General features: G+C 48.9%; 7 protein-coding genes across 7 annotated transcripts; 6 read left to right on the forward strand and 1 right to left on the reverse strand.

Annotated features, from left to right (window-relative positions):
* Nucleotides 1-324: 324 nt before the first annotated feature.
* On the forward strand, nt 325-1,419 carry LCP9604111_937 (TauD/TfdA dioxygenase family protein; the record flags this gene model as incomplete). Its single annotated transcript, XM_039073094.1, has 3 exons — nt 325-471; nt 536-745; nt 814-1,419. 3 exons carry the CDS (start codon nt 325-327, stop codon nt 1,417-1,419), a joined length of 963 nt encoding a protein of 320 aa, XP_038933485.1.
* Nucleotides 1,420-3,266: 1,847 nt separating this feature from the next.
* On the reverse strand, nt 3,267-4,475 carry LCP9604111_948 (zinc-dependent alcohol dehydrogenase; the record flags this gene model as incomplete). Its single annotated transcript, XM_039073205.1, has 3 exons — nt 3,267-4,196; nt 4,263-4,311; nt 4,360-4,475. 3 exons carry the CDS (start codon nt 4,473-4,475, stop codon nt 3,267-3,269), a joined length of 1,095 nt encoding a protein of 364 aa, XP_038933496.1.
* Nucleotides 4,476-4,887: 412 nt separating this feature from the next.
* LCP9604111_959 (aldehyde dehydrogenase family protein) lies at nt 4,888-6,429 on the forward strand (the record flags this gene model as incomplete). The annotated part of the gene is made up of 3 exons (XM_039073316.1): nt 4,888-5,630; nt 5,693-6,090; nt 6,146-6,429. 3 exons carry the CDS (start codon nt 4,888-4,890, stop codon nt 6,427-6,429), a joined length of 1,425 nt encoding a protein of 474 aa, XP_038933507.1.
* A 477-nt stretch (nt 6,430-6,906) lies between these two features.
* On the forward strand, nt 6,907-9,269 carry LCP9604111_970 (Zn(II)2Cys6 transcription factor; the record flags this gene model as incomplete). Its single annotated transcript, XM_039073427.1, has 7 exons — nt 6,907-6,980; nt 7,029-7,517; nt 7,569-8,035; nt 8,086-8,440; nt 8,492-8,701; nt 8,759-9,176; nt 9,240-9,269. 7 exons carry the CDS (start codon nt 6,907-6,909, stop codon nt 9,267-9,269), a joined length of 2,043 nt encoding a protein of 680 aa, XP_038933518.1.
* Nucleotides 9,270-9,544: 275 nt separating this feature from the next.
* Nucleotides 9,545-10,134, forward strand: LCP9604111_981 (uncharacterized protein; the record flags this gene model as incomplete). The annotated part of the gene is made up of 3 exons (XM_039073538.1): nt 9,545-9,555; nt 9,740-9,792; nt 9,893-10,134. The coding sequence occupies 3 exons, from the start codon at nt 9,545-9,547 to the stop codon at nt 10,132-10,134; spliced, it is 306 nt and encodes a 101-aa protein (XP_038933529.1).
* Nucleotides 10,135-10,632: 498 nt separating this feature from the next.
* LCP9604111_992 (kinesin-3 family protein uncB) lies at nt 10,633-12,737 on the forward strand (the record flags this gene model as incomplete). The annotated part of the gene is made up of 2 exons (XM_039073649.1): nt 10,633-10,990; nt 11,068-12,737. 2 exons carry the CDS (start codon nt 10,633-10,635, stop codon nt 12,735-12,737), a joined length of 2,028 nt encoding a protein of 675 aa, XP_038933540.1.
* Nucleotides 12,738-13,090: 353 nt separating this feature from the next.
* LCP9604111_1003 (translation initiation factor eIF2B subunit delta) lies at nt 13,091-14,908 on the forward strand (the record flags this gene model as incomplete). Its single annotated transcript, XM_039073760.1, has 3 exons — nt 13,091-13,151; nt 13,219-13,847; nt 13,916-14,908. The coding sequence occupies 3 exons, from the start codon at nt 13,091-13,093 to the stop codon at nt 14,906-14,908; spliced, it is 1,683 nt and encodes a 560-aa protein (XP_038933551.1).
* Between the last annotated feature and the right edge of the window lie 794 nt (nt 14,909-15,702).

The raw sequence follows: 15,702 nt of genomic DNA on the forward strand, positions 1-15,702 counted from the left end.
AGCTCATTCCGAAGACTGTTGGGCGAGAAGTTCTACCACGAATTGGATCTCAGCATCTCTGTTCCTCTGAAGCTACGTTTGACATCATAGATCATATGAGAAGTTGAAAACTAATGTGACAACATAATATCCAATCGGTTGTAGATGGCTATAGCAGGTGGCGAGGCATTTATAACGGCAATAGACGGATTTCGATATCCACTTCAAACTTACTTGGTCTTCAACTATTTCTTCAAGAATCGTATCGCATATATAAAAGATAGCGTTGATCTTTCGAGATAAGTCACAAAAGTATATTCTCAAATACTCTTATTCAAGTTCAAAATGACTGTCACCACAAACGGAACCACCTTTTCCCACATCTCTATCAAGCCTTTGCACCGGACTTTCGGTGCCGAGGTCAGTGGTGTGGACTTTTCGGCTCCCTTGACGGATGAAGTCTTCAAGGAGATACATCAAGCTATAACAAAGGTATGCCCCACATTGCTAGCTTCCATTATGCGGTCTTCGAATTGACAGTGTGGTTACAACGCAGTATGGTGTCCTCGTCTTCCGCAACACCGGTCTCACAGATGAGGGGCATATCGATTTTTCTAAGAAATTCGGAGAGTTGGACGACGTGAAGCCATATATCAGCGCTGGTCGGAAACACCGTCTCAAATACGCAGAGCTCTTCGATGTCAGCAATGTTGAGGCCGATGGGACCATCCTTGACCCCACAAGCCCACGTTCCCAAGCAAACAAGGTAAATATCTAGATAATGATCGAAAGAAATATCTCTGCATAACAGTTCTGACCATCACGGGTACACAGGGTAATGACCTCTTCCATGTGGACTCAAGCTTTAACCCTCGCCGGGCCGGATACTCCCTTCTCCTAGCACACGAGCTGCCACCTAGTGGCATGGGTGGCCACACTGCCTTTGCAGACACGAGGACGGCATTCGACGATCTCTCGCCGGAGCTTAAGGAGCAGCTATTGGCCAAGAACTACATTGCTTGCCACTCTATGCACCACTCTCGCAAAAAGGCCGCCCCCGAGGCCTTTGCCGGGATCAACCCGCTCGATTACCCTATGGGACGGCACCAATTGGTGCAGCGCCACGAGGCATCCGGTCGTATGAATTTGTACCTTGCGGCCCACATTCACCATATTGAAGACCTTACTCCCGAGGAATCACAGGCGTTGTTTGACCAGCTGTTCAAGTACGCAACTCGCAATGAGAATACCTTGGAGATTGAGTGGGAGCAACCGGGCGATCTGGTTCTTTGGGATAATACTTGCACTATGCACCGGGCTGTTGGAGGGCCTTTCGTTCGGAAATACAAGCGCGACATGAGACGGACGACCGTTCACGATTCAAGCTCGACGGCTTGGGGATTGAATGAGCACACTGATGTGAGGCAAGGACTTCCTTGAACTGTTGAAAATGTAGCGCTGGGATATCCATGGCTTGTATGAATCATTGTGATGTTTTATATGTTGATGAAGTCACTCTTTTTTTGTGTTTTACTCTGTATTTTCTGAACATTAAGTCATTTTGAATCATAAATTGAATACCAATTGTTTCGCTTCGTCCTATTCTGCCTTGTCATAATTATAGTTTTTAATTGATGCTTCCATTCTTGCACAATTTGCAAGGTTCAACAGTTGCAGCATACAGAATCTACGTGTATGGAGACGAATCAACCTACCGCACGAGACTGGAATATGATGTTCTTTATTCTAGCAATTATAGAATGCAGCTAATACTCAGCGCGATCCTAGAAACTTAGAACGATGCATAAACCATTCAATGCAAAACCGCCTATCCTATCATAAGAATTGGCCATGACGATTAATTGAATTTGACTACAAAGCACCGACTCAGCGCCATATAAGACAGCTATACATTGCGAAGCGAAGCGCATAACATTTAGGAGGGGCCCTTGCTGAGCCACTATACCTAGAAAAAGTTGCTAACTACGCCCCCGTGTATACTGATTATTTCCTGACAGTTGAAACAAGGGTCTGAAACCCTCTTCCATGTCTCTCCACGGAGAGAATCCTCGTATTGTGCAGGCCGCAGGTCTTTACACTGCAAGTAAATTCCGTGAACGTTGCGGTTTCCTATGCTCCAGCTTCCGAGAAAATGAACCCAAGGGTAAGTTTCCGCGCAGTTCCCGATCTTTTGTGTTAATATCCTTGTTGTGCTCACGCGCCGGGGTTTTCTGGTATGACCATCCCCGCAGCGTGAGTTGTTCGCCTGCAACAAGTCTGTATAAAGGAGGCGATCTTTGGCTTTCTGAGTCTTGGTGGGACTGTGATAAACACGACGGAGTTAGTCGAGAATTGTGTTGAAATCATACACGCTGGAATCGTGTGCGATAGCGAGCTTGGGAAGGACCATGGCCTGAACTTGGCTTGCGAGTTGAGGTAGACGCAATAGGTCTGGGCGGTAGAATCTCCGATGGCTGGTTCATCGATTGTAAGCTTTGCACGATAGCGGCATTTCATGTATCGTATTGCTTGAGGCAAGGGAGAGAGATGAAGAAGGATGGATTCTCTACTACAATTGAGATCGAGCTTGTTTAATAGCCATGTGAAGCCTGACAAACCAGACATCAGCATGTGATCGGCACGTAACCTCCACAGTATCTCACTGACTGACCGGTGAATTTCTCTGGATCTAGAAGTGAAGACTTTGGACATCTTGCTTGAGGGGTAGGCAAATGTTGAACCTGACCCTGGAGAGCCGTTGAAGGTTTTGGATCTCGCCTCGAAGGTTGTCAATGGTAGTAACATGCCAGGTCTTGCAAGGAAGAGTGCATCGAATTCAAAATAACTAAGATAGTAAGAAAGAAGAAGCGAGCTGTATAACGGGAAGCAACCAGTCAATATAGCTGACCACTTTGCAAACGTTTCGGCAATGTGAGATAAGATTAAAGCTAAGTTCTAAACTATAAAATCCGACAGTGTCAATTCGCCTCATTCAGAGAAGCTCAAACCTCTACCACGAAGCTAATTGCGAGGACTAAGTAGAAATATTTGGAAGTTATGGACCAACCTAGGTCTTAAGACTATAAGTTACAGTTTTCATAACGCTGATGCAAGTCATCTAAGATAAAGAGTTGCGCCATTTACTCCAATACCAAGTACTGATGACTTATGAGAAAGGAAGCCATGTTGTATTGTGTGTGTGTGTGTGTGTGTGTTTCCTAAGAGAGAGAAAAGAAGGAAGATTGAACAAGGTGGGGGAGCAGTTCCTATCAACCTAAGAAACGGTCTTAACAAGTACACGACTTTAAATCTAACACGACACGACCTTGCAACTTGCCGCCCTTCATCTCCGCAAAGGCATCATTGATGTTCTGCACCGTCTCAACACGGAAAGGAGTTGAGACTACCCGTTTTGCCATAGCCAGGGTTTCCATTGCCTCTCGACGGTTGCCAACAGTGCTTCCAACAATGGCCAGTTGCTTACCGACCATCGCGTGAGGATAAGCGCCGGCAATCGGCTGTGGATCACCCGGAACACCTACGCACACCAGTGTTCCATTGAACCTGAGATATGATAGGGCTTCCGCATATGCAGCGTTGCTTGCGCTGCAAATGACGGCCGCTGAAGCGCCAAGCCCACCAGTAATGGCCATTATTTCGTCAGCAATGCTCTTGCTTCCATCATCGAGGAACTTGGTGACATCGATGAAAGCTTCGGCACCACACTCCTTTACAAAAGATTCCTTGGCTCCTATATCCAAACCGATGATTCTGAATCCCATGCCTCGGCTTCCGAGCTGCACTCCCAGGTGACCTAGACCACCGCCGGCTCCAGTAATTACCACCCAATCCCCGGCCTGGGCTCTGCTCTTCTTGAGGGCTGAGTAAACCGTAACACCGCCGCAAAGAAGCGGTGCAGCCACCTCACTTGCCAACCCCTCCGGGATCGGCGTCACATAGTGGGCAGGAGCCAGAGCGTATTCCTGGAATGTACCGGGGCATGTATAGCCCGAGATTTCGGAGTTCGCGCAGATGCCGTCGGCGCCAGCCAAGCAAGGCATGCAGTTGCCACAGGCGGAGGCAACCCATTTGATGCCAACACGGTCACCAATCTTCACTCCGGAAACCTCACATGACGGTCCTAGCTGGGCGATGATGCCGACGCCTTCGTGGCCGCCAACCTGTCCGCTTTTTACAGGCTCTGGAAGCCAGCTCCACTAATGAACGAGATTCAGTCAGGCAAAGCATCCCACGAAATTTCTGTGAAGAAAGATTGGTCTTACTGTTTTTGTCATGAGGCTGAGATCCGAATGGCATACTCCGGAGTGAGTACTGGCTTGATGTCAGTGATATTCAATAACGCCAATGAGTCCAACTTACATCTTGACGAGGACTTGCCCAGGGCCTGGGGTTGGAGTATCCAACTCCACCAGGCGAGTGGAGATCTCGCCCGGGTTGTCATAGATCAAGCCTTTGTGGGTTTTGGGGACTTCCATGGTGAGAAATGTAGACTTCGGAGAGGATAATAGTAGCTAACGAAGGACCTTGGTGGTGTGAATTGGGAAGAATTGGGAATTGGTTGTTCTTTGTTTTATAGATGAGTTCCGTTCGGGACCCACCCCCGCAATCCTGGGGAATCCGAGCTTCGTGGCCATCTGTTTCCATCTCCAGCCGTCCTCGAATGTCCGCGTTCACATGGCCATCCGTACCTACGTGTCGGCTATAGATGGCGCGCATACTAACGGGCGCAATTCGAAATTCCGCTATGAGCGAGGATTGCGGGGCGATCTATTGGGATCTTTGGAATAGATAAATACGGCACCATCACAGCAAAAGCGCACATTTATCACCCCAAGCCATATCGCACAACCCCTTACGACCAAGTCAAAAAGAACCCAGTCATACACGATGGCCGACTCAACCCTAAACTTCGAAACCTTCTTCAACATAGTCAATGGCGAGAGCCGAGTCTCCGATACCACGACATTCAGCGTTGATCCTTCCACGGAATCCAAGCTATGGAGTGTGCCCGTGGCCTCCAAGAATGACGTGGAAGATGCTGTTCGCTCTGCCAATGAAGCATTCAAGTCCTGGTCTACGACACCCTTTGAGGAGCGAGTGGGCAAGCTCGTTCAGTGGAGACAGCTTTACGAGCCATACATTGAGGATTTCACCAAGCTACTAATGGCAGAGTGTGGCAAACCCCGTGGCGTAGCAGCCGGCGAGGCGAACGAAGTTCTTGCTCTGTTTGATCACAACGTGCAGCTTCGCATTCCGGAAGAGAGGCTCGAAGACGAGAGCCGCATCGCAATCACTCGTCATGTCCCTGTTGGAGTCGTCGCTGCTATCTGCCCATGGAATTTCCCTCTCGTCTTGTCTATTGGAAAGATCCTGCCAGCTTTGCTGACCGGATGTACGATCATTGTCAAGCCGTCGCCCTTCACGCCGTACTCGGCACTCAAATTTGTTGAACTGGCGCAGCAAATCTTGCCTCCCGGCGTCGTCCAAGCCATTGGTGGCGAGGACTCTATTGGCCCAGCGCTGGTTCAGCACCCCAATGTCAACAAGATTTCATTCACGGGATCCAGTGCAACTGGAAAGAGAATCATGGCTTCCGCAGCCGCGACACTGAAACGTGTGACTCTTGAACTGTGCGTATAATTCCCTCGCACGGCACTCGAAGAATATCCTGCTCACACACAAGATTTTCTAGGGGAGGAAATGATCCAGCAATTGTCTACCCTGATGTGGACATCGAAAAAACTGCCCCTGAAGTGGCCATGGGGTGCTTCGTCTTCTGCGGTCAAGTTTGCGTCGCCACCAAGAGAGTATACGTCCACGAAAGCATTTACGAGCCATTCCTGAAGGCTATGGTGGATGCGGTCTCTCAAATGGAGGTGGGCAAGGCTGACAGCCCTAGCACTGTACTGGGTCCGATGCAGAACAAAATGCAGTATGACAAAGTCCAGGACCTGGTTGCCGATACCAAAGCCCAGGGCTACAAATTCGCTCTCGCTCCGCGTGCGATAGAAGGAAAAGGCTACTACATCTCTCCAAGCATTGTGGACAATCCTCCTCCGACCGCACGAATCGTTGTGGAAGAGCAATTTGGTTCGTTGATCAGTCCCATGGGAAAAAATGAACATACTAATTCTGCTGTGTTTAGGTCCAATTGTGCCAGTCCTCAAATGGTCCGATGAAAATGATGTTATCGCTCGCGCCAACGGAACGACTTCGGGCCTTGGCGCATCCGTGTGGAGTGGAGATGCTTCCCGAGCCGAGAAAGTAGCCAAGCAAATGCAGGCTGGAAGTGTCTTTGTGAATTCCTGGGCGAAAACCACGCCTCGGGCGATGTTGTCTGGGCACAAAGAGAGTGGAATCGGCGGTGAATGGGGCTCTACAGGGTTCCTTGAGTACTGTAACACGCAAGTTGTGCACTTATTCAAGTGAGTTCAGGGGTTTTAACTAGTGTTTCGATGAGTAATTAGCTCGGCATAGCCACAATCCATAGTATAGGAATAGCCTCTGTCATTGAAAAGGGTATGATCTAGTTGGCTCAATAGTAGTCTTTTTAGTAGTCTTTTTAGGGTTCTCTTTGTGTACATATATCTTCTCCCCATCCCAAGTTTTGTAGGTACTAGACAGAAAAGGATGGAAAAGGGTTTAATTTGTGAAAACCACTTTTTTGTGGAATACCGAACTAGGAATATCGCCCCCTTAGACCCTAGGCAGGAACCGAGGTCTTTGTTACGGTCTGGTAGGAATATATATTCCACATATAAGCTTGGACATACGCATGTGACGTATAGAGTCCCGTCTATTACCGAACCCCACAGATTTTGCGGATGCGGGGTTAATCCGGGGAATAAATCCCTTTTTCAACCCTTTCTGCTTCCTACTCCTTGCTATCTGTAAATCTCATGCACAATGACTCGTAGCCAAAATCTCCGTGTCTATCGCGCGTGTCAGCGGTGTCGTCAGCGGAAACTCAAATGTGATCCGTGAGTTGTACACCTCAGTCAACCTCCGCTCTCACTAACATTTTTCAGGTCCAACTTGTCCGAAGGGACAAAACCTTCTTGCGTACAGTGCCTCCGTTCTAGCAATGAGTGCATGCCCGCCGGGTCACGGCGCGGAGGCGACTTCTCACGGTTTCGACGTCCATACGGGGACCGAAGCTCTACGCCAACGCGGGCTAATATAGGCCACGGACTGCATGACGAACAAAATAGAGACGACGAAAAAGTAATGGATGATCCCATCTACGCTGAGTTAACAAATCCGGGTGATGCGCTCCAGATCCTTGCCCAACTCGCCGCGAACGACTCCCAGGTTCCCAATCACCCTAATGACTCTACGACCTTCGATCCTTTCCCGGTGACTCCATCCACGAAGCGAGGGGGGACGGATACCGCTTTCAATATTAATGGTCCGATCGAGTCGATTCAGCCTCCTGTGTTACAGTCGACATTGTCTGAGACAGAGACATTGGTGATCGGTGTGTTAGGCACAGATACTGTTTGCCGTCTAATACATCAGTATGAGGCCCTTTATATTCCGTGTGCGATTTCCCTTCTGACACTTTCTAGCTACGCAGCAAATTACCACACTTTTTGTCCCCTCGCCCCGAAACGGCTTCTGGCAACAACGGATCCGCGCAAGGCGGCAGTAGATGAGCCGTTCCTGCTGACAGTGCTTCTGACCATCGCATCCAAAGACGAGCCCGCATATAAGGATATCCACCAACATTGCTGGAAATATCTCAAGCGGCACTTGTTAGATATACTCCTCGCCACGCCATCTACCTTAAGGGTCGGGTCTGTCGAAGGTCTCCTGCTTCTCTCGGAGTGGGTGCCTTATATGCAACTCGATACCTGTTCCTATCCTAATATGTTCCCGAGGAACCTGAGTGCCGTCGAGGATAATATGGCCTGGTCACTCATCGGCCAGGCGGTGAGACATTCTTATCTCCTGCGTCTAGACAAGGCATCCTTTCGGGAGACGGCTCTTGGGGAGTCGCAAGAACTCGAGAATCGAAACCTTCTAGCGTGGATATGTGCGTTCTATAGATTCCTGCTGGTTCCTTATCGATACTGACTAGCTTAGTTGTATATATCGCCGACCGACAGATCTCCGTCCGTATGGGACAATCATTCTGGTCTCGTGGGCCATCGCTCTCGACGAACTTTACGGCCAATGACTTTCCAACTCTACGTCTCAGGGCAGATGCAGAGCACAAATATGCACATGTGCTACAGGCTACTATTGAGCTCACGCAGCTTCTTCACAACGTGCATGACACTTTATACGCGTCCAAGGAGCGAAGAACTCAAATGGTTCGAAGAGGAGACTACAATCGCTACCTAGATGATTTTCGGCACTCCATGTCGGCGTGGAAAGACCGTTGGGATGGTCTCGAGACATCTCCCAAGCTGCACTGTACAATGCATATCTTCAAGGAGTACGTTCGATTGTACGCAAACTCATTTTCTTTCCAGTCACTTCTTTCCAGGGCAGCTCATCACAGTCGCCCTGCGGGAGAAAACCGGGCAACAACTTCAGGGCCAAAGAGAGCCCCCTCTCTGTTTCCACGGGGCATCATGTCGACCGCAGAGGGTGCATATGTGCTCGAAGCAGTGGATGCAGCCCGGGCGATCCTGACAATAGTTGTCCAGACAATTTCTCAGGCGCAGATTCGCTATATGCCGTTCCGATTCTACATGTACGTATCACTATCAACAATACGGATTGTCTCTGGGAATGGCTAATTGATCAATAGGTATACTGTGTACTCCGCGGTGTTTTTATACAAAGCGGACGTCTTTGGAGCCGTCGTGAGCACAGAACATACCGAAGTCGTCAACTTGGTGCAACATTTTATACAAGTACTTGAAGAAGCTGCCATTAGCGATTCCCATATTGCTAGTCGGTTTGCAAGTTTGTTAAAGCGCATGTGGCTCCCGGACAGGCAGTGCCATTCTCCCAAGCGCAACACATCTTCCACCGCTTCGAACTATGTAAATACGTCGTCACAGCAGTGCGAACTCCCCCGAAATACTGATTTACTCGACGACGGGGCTCGCCACGATCTTGCTTCTAGCATGCAGGTTCCTGAGCCTGCACAAATTCCCACGCCATATTTCAATCTTTTTTACCCTGAATTCTCGACTTTAGAGTCAGAGCTGGTCGAATTCGGGGTAGGCTCAACTAACTTCCCGTTTTGAAGCCGAATATATGGGTGGATGTTCATAATTTCACAGGCATGGAAAGCCAAATCTGTCACCGGATGACAGAAATAAGTAACTAACATTGTATGGGAGCTACCTAAGTAGGGTGGTAATATCAAATTCTAAGAAATCATGAAATTGTCAACTTTGTAGTCTTAGAGTACGCTCTTAGCCTTTGAAACCATCAACCAGGGTAGTTACTAGCTAGCACAATCAAGGCAGTTCGATTGCCACCAGACCGATGGTGGAAGAGGGTACTATCCATAGGGGGGATCAGACCTTTGTGGCAAAACATTATGATGGCATATCCATACATCTAGAATTACCTCAGAACAACCATGGCCCACAAGTATGAATTGACTGGCTCACACTGAGTCGACCTCGGGATATATCGAATCAGTGGCACAATTAGATACATCTGAATGGCAAGTGCGGAGAAGGACCCAAGGTGATGGTAAATATCATCGTCATGATCAAATCATTGCCACCACCTTCGATACACATAAATACGAACGGTTCTCCCTAAATTCTAGAGGATATACCAAACAAACCGAAATAAATCGACATAATAATTATCAATTTCTTGGTATGCTTCCACTTTGACCCTTTTCCTTGAGATGAGCATCGGGAGTTGATAGTGGAGGAGGATGCGATGCTCTATAAGAATTCTTACTAACATTATCAAGACATCATGCCTAAGGATAAAGGTCAGAACAAGGGCGAGTTAGCTTCCGACTCCAGAGCTAAGACCCACGCTACGGAAAAGGCTTCCCACAGCGAGATGGGGCCTAACGAACTTTTGAGTGAACACATGGACTCTGCTGGTAACCCAGTACCTGATCCAAGCTGGGGCACAACCAGGCCACCTGAGGAGGATGAGGATTTGTTTGAGGCTGCGAATGCAGACACTTCGGAATTTAAGGATTAATTTGGGATGGAAAGGGGGTTTTTGATGGGCGAAAGTTAAATAATTATACAAATTATTCTTGAATTTGCAAGCTATCTACTGCAGGTTTCAATAACTACATGTGTGTCTCCATGTATGTTTCAATAGGTTCCAGTACAACATAAGAGACTAAGTACATATAGTGGAGTTCGCGGGCTCATTGCTATGGCAACACAAGTTATAGACGGTGACACTTCGTAGCGTAGAACCTTGGAAATATCATCTTGTTGCTCTTATTTGTCTGTTGTCGAATTCAATTGCAATTGCAATTTCAATTCCAATTTCAGCTTCCGTTCTTTCTTTTTATATTACATTCTTTCCACCGAATATGACTCTGAGCTCAAGTGTGTTTACTATGAACTGAATCTCCCAAGGAAACAACGGCAGTACCGACCCCCTCCCTTTCACTCATTCCTGTCCACATATTCCCTCTCCAATCTCTTATTTTCCCCTCTCAAATCCTCATGTAATCAATCTTGCATGTACCACTCTCTTCTTGATCGACGACGCGACGCCGTCACCGCTTGTGTGCAGCTATTAAGCGACAACAATAGGAACATGGCGCTTGACCCGCGCTTCTATCAACACATCGGCCATTCGGGCCCAGGCTCGATATCTTCAGCCGCTTCATCCGTCATATCGGCCGCCACAGGGATCACCTCACCTAGCATTATCTCGACCTCCGCTTCCGCCGCCACCCTCCGATCTACAGCTTCAAGTCCTTCCTTCCGCGCGCGAGACGGGTTCCCGATATCCAATACCAGAGATGGGATGGCCAGCCCGGCACCAGGGGGAAATGTGCGTGTCGTCGTGCGAGTGCGGAAGTTCTTACCTCGAGGTAGGTCTTGTTTGGGAGAGCTGCGGGGTGGCGCGGTACCCCGAAAATAGAGGGTGTGTTCTGACCTCATCTTGCAGAAATCGATCGCAAGGCAGAATGTTTGATTTCGATGGACCCGCGTACGCAGATGACCTGCCTGCAAGCACCGAAACCGAAACCCGGCGACCAAGGGAAACTCAAGTCCCACGCCCGTGGCAAGATCTTGGAGGATAAATCTTTTACATTCGACAACTCTTTTTGGTCCCATGACGAGGAAGATGAGCATTACGCACACCAGGAAGATGTGTATAATGCTCTCGGTGAAGAGTTCCTGGATCACAACTTTGAAGGATACCACACGTGTATCTTCGCATACGGACAGACAGGTTCAGGAAAGAGTTACACCATGATGGGAACACCAGATAGGCCCGGCTTGATTCCTCGAACGTGTGAGGATCTGTTCCAGCGCATTGAGAACTCCCCTTCTCCTGATATCAGCTACAACGTCCGAGTATCTTATTTCGAAGTGTACAACGAGCATGTTCGTGATCTTTTGGTTCCACGAACAGATCCACCGCATTATCTCCGCATTCGCGAATCCCCATCGGAGGGTCCATATGTCAAGGATTTAACCGAGGTCACTGCACGGAATTATACTGAATTGATGAAGTTTATGCGAAAGGGCGATGTCTCACGAACCACGGCTAGCACAAAGATGAACGACACATCGTCTCGATCTCACGCAGTCTTTACCATCACTCTCAAACAGATCCACCATGATTTGTCAACAGATGAGACGACTGAGCGCACTGCTCGGATTCGGTTGGTCGATTTAGCAGGTTCCGAGCGTGCCAAATCTACCGAAGCAACTGGCGCTAGACTTCGTGAAGGTGCAAATATCAACAAGTCTTTGACTACGTTAGGGCGTGTCATTGCAGCGCTTGCCGATCCCAAGAAACTCCGTGGCCCACGAAAGGGCAAAGAACTCGTACCATACCGTGATTCCATCCTGACATGGCTACTGAAGGACAGTCTAGGCGGCAACTCCAAGACTGCGATGATTGCCTGTATCGCACCTGCCGACTATGAAGAGACACTTTCGACTCTTCGTTATGCGGACCAGGCCAAGAATATTCGGACACGGGCACGGGTCAACCAAGATCAAATGTCGGCAGCTGAGCGTGATCAACAGATTGCGGAGATGACAGAGACAATTCGCGCCCTACAACTCAGCGTGAGCCAAGCAGCAGTCAACCAGCGCGCAAGCGAGGCCTCCGATGAAAGGCTCGAAGAGTACCAGCAGAAAGTCGAGAAAATGCAACGCCTCATGGAGGAGAATAAGATGGTCAGTGAATGCAAGATTCGACAACTGCAAACAGAAAACGACGCTTTGCGCATGCATTTGAAGCTAGCGGTTGAGAGTCTCAAAAACCCAATCCCGGCCATTACCCTCGAGCAGCGAAAACCTAGCATTGGGTCCCTGCAAGATGAGAATCAACCGCCCAGTCATGACCCAGAAGACCGTGAAGGCTCTCCTTTAGTATCAGATGCCGAATCTGAAATAGACGTTTGGGAAGATGATGATACGGTCACCGATGATATCACCGACGAAGAGGCCCAACAGATGCAAGATTACATGCATGAGCTTCTTGGTGACCTGAGTGTCTTCAAGAGAAAGCTGGCCACGGACCATGCCCGCTTCCGTCCAATCGAGGAGCATACGACTCAGAAACGCCGCGCCTTAGGAACCCTTGTCAGCAATCGTTAACATGTGAATACAAGTTTATTTTTATCTTTTGGGTGTACAGGGATTGCATGGTGTTGGTGGCGAGCTCTTTGTTTGCACTTCCTTGTTTGAATTAGGCCCAGACTACTTTTGGCCCGTGTACTTAGTTCTTTGATAGCGAACCCTGCGATGAATAATGAGACATTTGACGTTATGTATGTTTCAATGCTAGCTACCTCATTGATTGGGTATCACCATTCTTTCAGGCCGCATTCTTATATGAGGCTATGTCCTTCAATCAGCAGTTGTAAATTATTTCTGTTCAGTATCTAACCGAAGCCAAACGAGAAACTGAGAAAATTCAACGAATATAGTTACGCTGTTTATTGTATGCAATGAACCGCAAGTTAGGGCTGCGCCGCTCAGTGAGCCGCTTATGGCATCATTTCATTTTGCGTGAGTCAACCCTCCCTCCTCCCCACCATCTTCGCAGAACCACACTCACACGTGAATTAATTCACAGACAAGATGACGGAACCCTCCAATTCAGTGCCGACCGCGCAAGTCTTAACTCCTGCCTCGTCAGCACTAGAGCAATCTCAACCCGTGACCGAAAACTCTCCGCAGACTCTCCCGATCCGCGACTCAAAACCCACTAAACCCACCGGAGATGCGCCCGCGTCCACAGACGGCACCACAGATAAGCCGCTTAGCCCAGCCGAGTTGAAGAAGAAAGCCAAGGCTGATAAGGCTGCCCGACGTATCCGAGAGAAACTCGATAAGGAAGGAGGCACCATCGGTAGTGCCATTCCCACTCCTGGTGTCGGCGCCCAGGCGCGTTCACCAACTACGCCGAAGAAGGATGCCGCTGGTGCTGGCTCTGCACAGAAGGGACCCCGACCTCTTACCCCGCGCCGTGGCTCAGGTCCCCTCGCGCAAACTGGGTCCGTTCTCGTGGAGCAAAAGAAGAAGAAGGATGATAAGAAGGTTGCTGTCTTCGGCCATTTGTATGGACAACAGCGCCGTGTCACTGTCGCCGGTGCCACAAAGGAAGTGCACCATGCCATCTTGGCCTTGGGTATGCAGTTGATGGACTACACTATCTGCGGCAGCAGTGCGCGCTGTGTGGCAACGTTGATTGCTTTTAAACGAGTATGTTGTTGTTCTTCTGTTTCATGCTGGTAAGACATGACCCTATACTGACAAGTCACTTTCTCAAGGTCATTGAATCTTACACAACCCCCATGGGCACCTCTCTGGCTCGCCACCTCACCACGCACCTCTCGTATCAAATTACCTACCTCTCGACATGCCGACCCCTCTCTATCAGCCAGGGAAATGCTATCCGTGCCCTGAAGCTCTTCATTGCAGGCATTGATCCCTCTACCCCCGAGACGAGTGCGAAGATCTCACTCTGCGAATACATCGACAGCTTTATCCGGGAGAAGATTACCGTCGCCGACCAGGTGATTGCAGACAGCGCAGCACAGAAGGTTCAAGACGGCGACGTGATCGTAACATTTGCCGGCAGCAGCATTGTCAAGCAGACACTTTTGTTAGCGCACAACCAAGGCAAGCGGTTCCGTGTCTCGATCATTGACTCAAGGCCTCTCTTTGAAGGCAAAAGCCTCGCCCGCGATCTCGCCAAGAGCGGGCTCGACGTCCAATATTCCCTCGTCCACGCCATCACCCACGCCGTCAAGGATGCCACAAAGGTCTTCCTCGGCGCTCACGGCATGACCAGTAACGGCGGCTTGTACTCCCGCGTCGGCACCGCTCTTGTTGCCATGTCCGCCAAAGAGCGCGCCAGTGGCGTCGAAATCCCCGTCATTGTCTGCTGTGAGACGATCAAATTCACCGACCGCGTCGCCCTCGACAGCATCGTCGTCAATGAAATCGCCGACGCCAACGAGCTGCTACCCTTGAACACTCCTGTCTCCCTCGTCGTTCGCGACCCGGCAGATGCGTATGTCCCCCCTCCGCCTGAGAATAAGAAGGGTGGAAACCGCACCCCGGTTCCCGAACCTCCTGTTACCCCGCACAAGACCTCTTCGTCGCCTCTCGCGAACTGGCGCAACACTCCCAACCTGCAGCTGCTGAACATCATGTATGATGTTACGCCTGCGGAATACGTCGACATGGTTATTACTGAGATGGGCAGTCTTCCTCCCAGTGCTGTCCCGATTGTCCACCGGATGGTGACAAACCTGTGATGTATTGATTCTTCGCTTTTTTTTGCAACATGGTCATGAATCTGGAGCGTATCGAACCTGTAATCTAAATTAAAAGCAATGAAAGTGGTTCCGACTGCTTAGGCGTCATGATTTCTAGGTCTGTTTTGTCTTTCTCTCTTTTATCCTTGTTTTCCGTTTGGAATCCTCGTGGGTCAGCATTTGGGCTGGTTGGTCTGATTGTATGTGTATGTTTTTCCCATTTCTTACATTTATTTACTCGTTGGAATTTTATTTTAGAACAGGATGAACAGACAATAAATCTCTTTATGTACATTCGGCTTTGGAATACGGAATACTTGGTTCCCAATGTCTATAGGATTGCAGGGCTATTTGTACACGCCATCAGGACATGCCGTGGGAAGTGTTTAGATGATTACCCCGGAAATGGACGCTTCTCTATACAAACTCAAAAAAGCGCCACAACCATAGATTTGCGAAAAATAAACCGCAGCTTGCAACAATTTACATACACATACGAATTAAAAAGACAAAAAAGAAATCGACAGCTCAGAGATTCGAACTCTGGTCCCCGAAGGGACTCGCTTAGCAGGCGAGCGCCTTAACCACTCGGCCAAACTGCCAATAGATGATAGTTTGCCACTCAATAAAATCAATATTTCATAGGGTCAACATTTGCTCTACAAAGACTATAAGTTAGATGGTTTACAGGTTAGTGGATGTCTTGGTAGACTATGAAATTGTGCTAATAATTTTAGGGTTCGGAGCTCAGGGGTTTATCACCTATACGGCCGTACAATGAGACTTCAACCGTA

The sequence above is a fragment of the Penicillium roqueforti genome (genome assembly GCF_015533775.1).
Source record: "Penicillium roqueforti strain LCP96 04111 chromosome Unknown scaffold_01, whole genome shotgun sequence".
Classification (NCBI taxonomy): domain Eukaryota; kingdom Fungi; phylum Ascomycota; class Eurotiomycetes; order Eurotiales; family Aspergillaceae; genus Penicillium; species Penicillium roqueforti.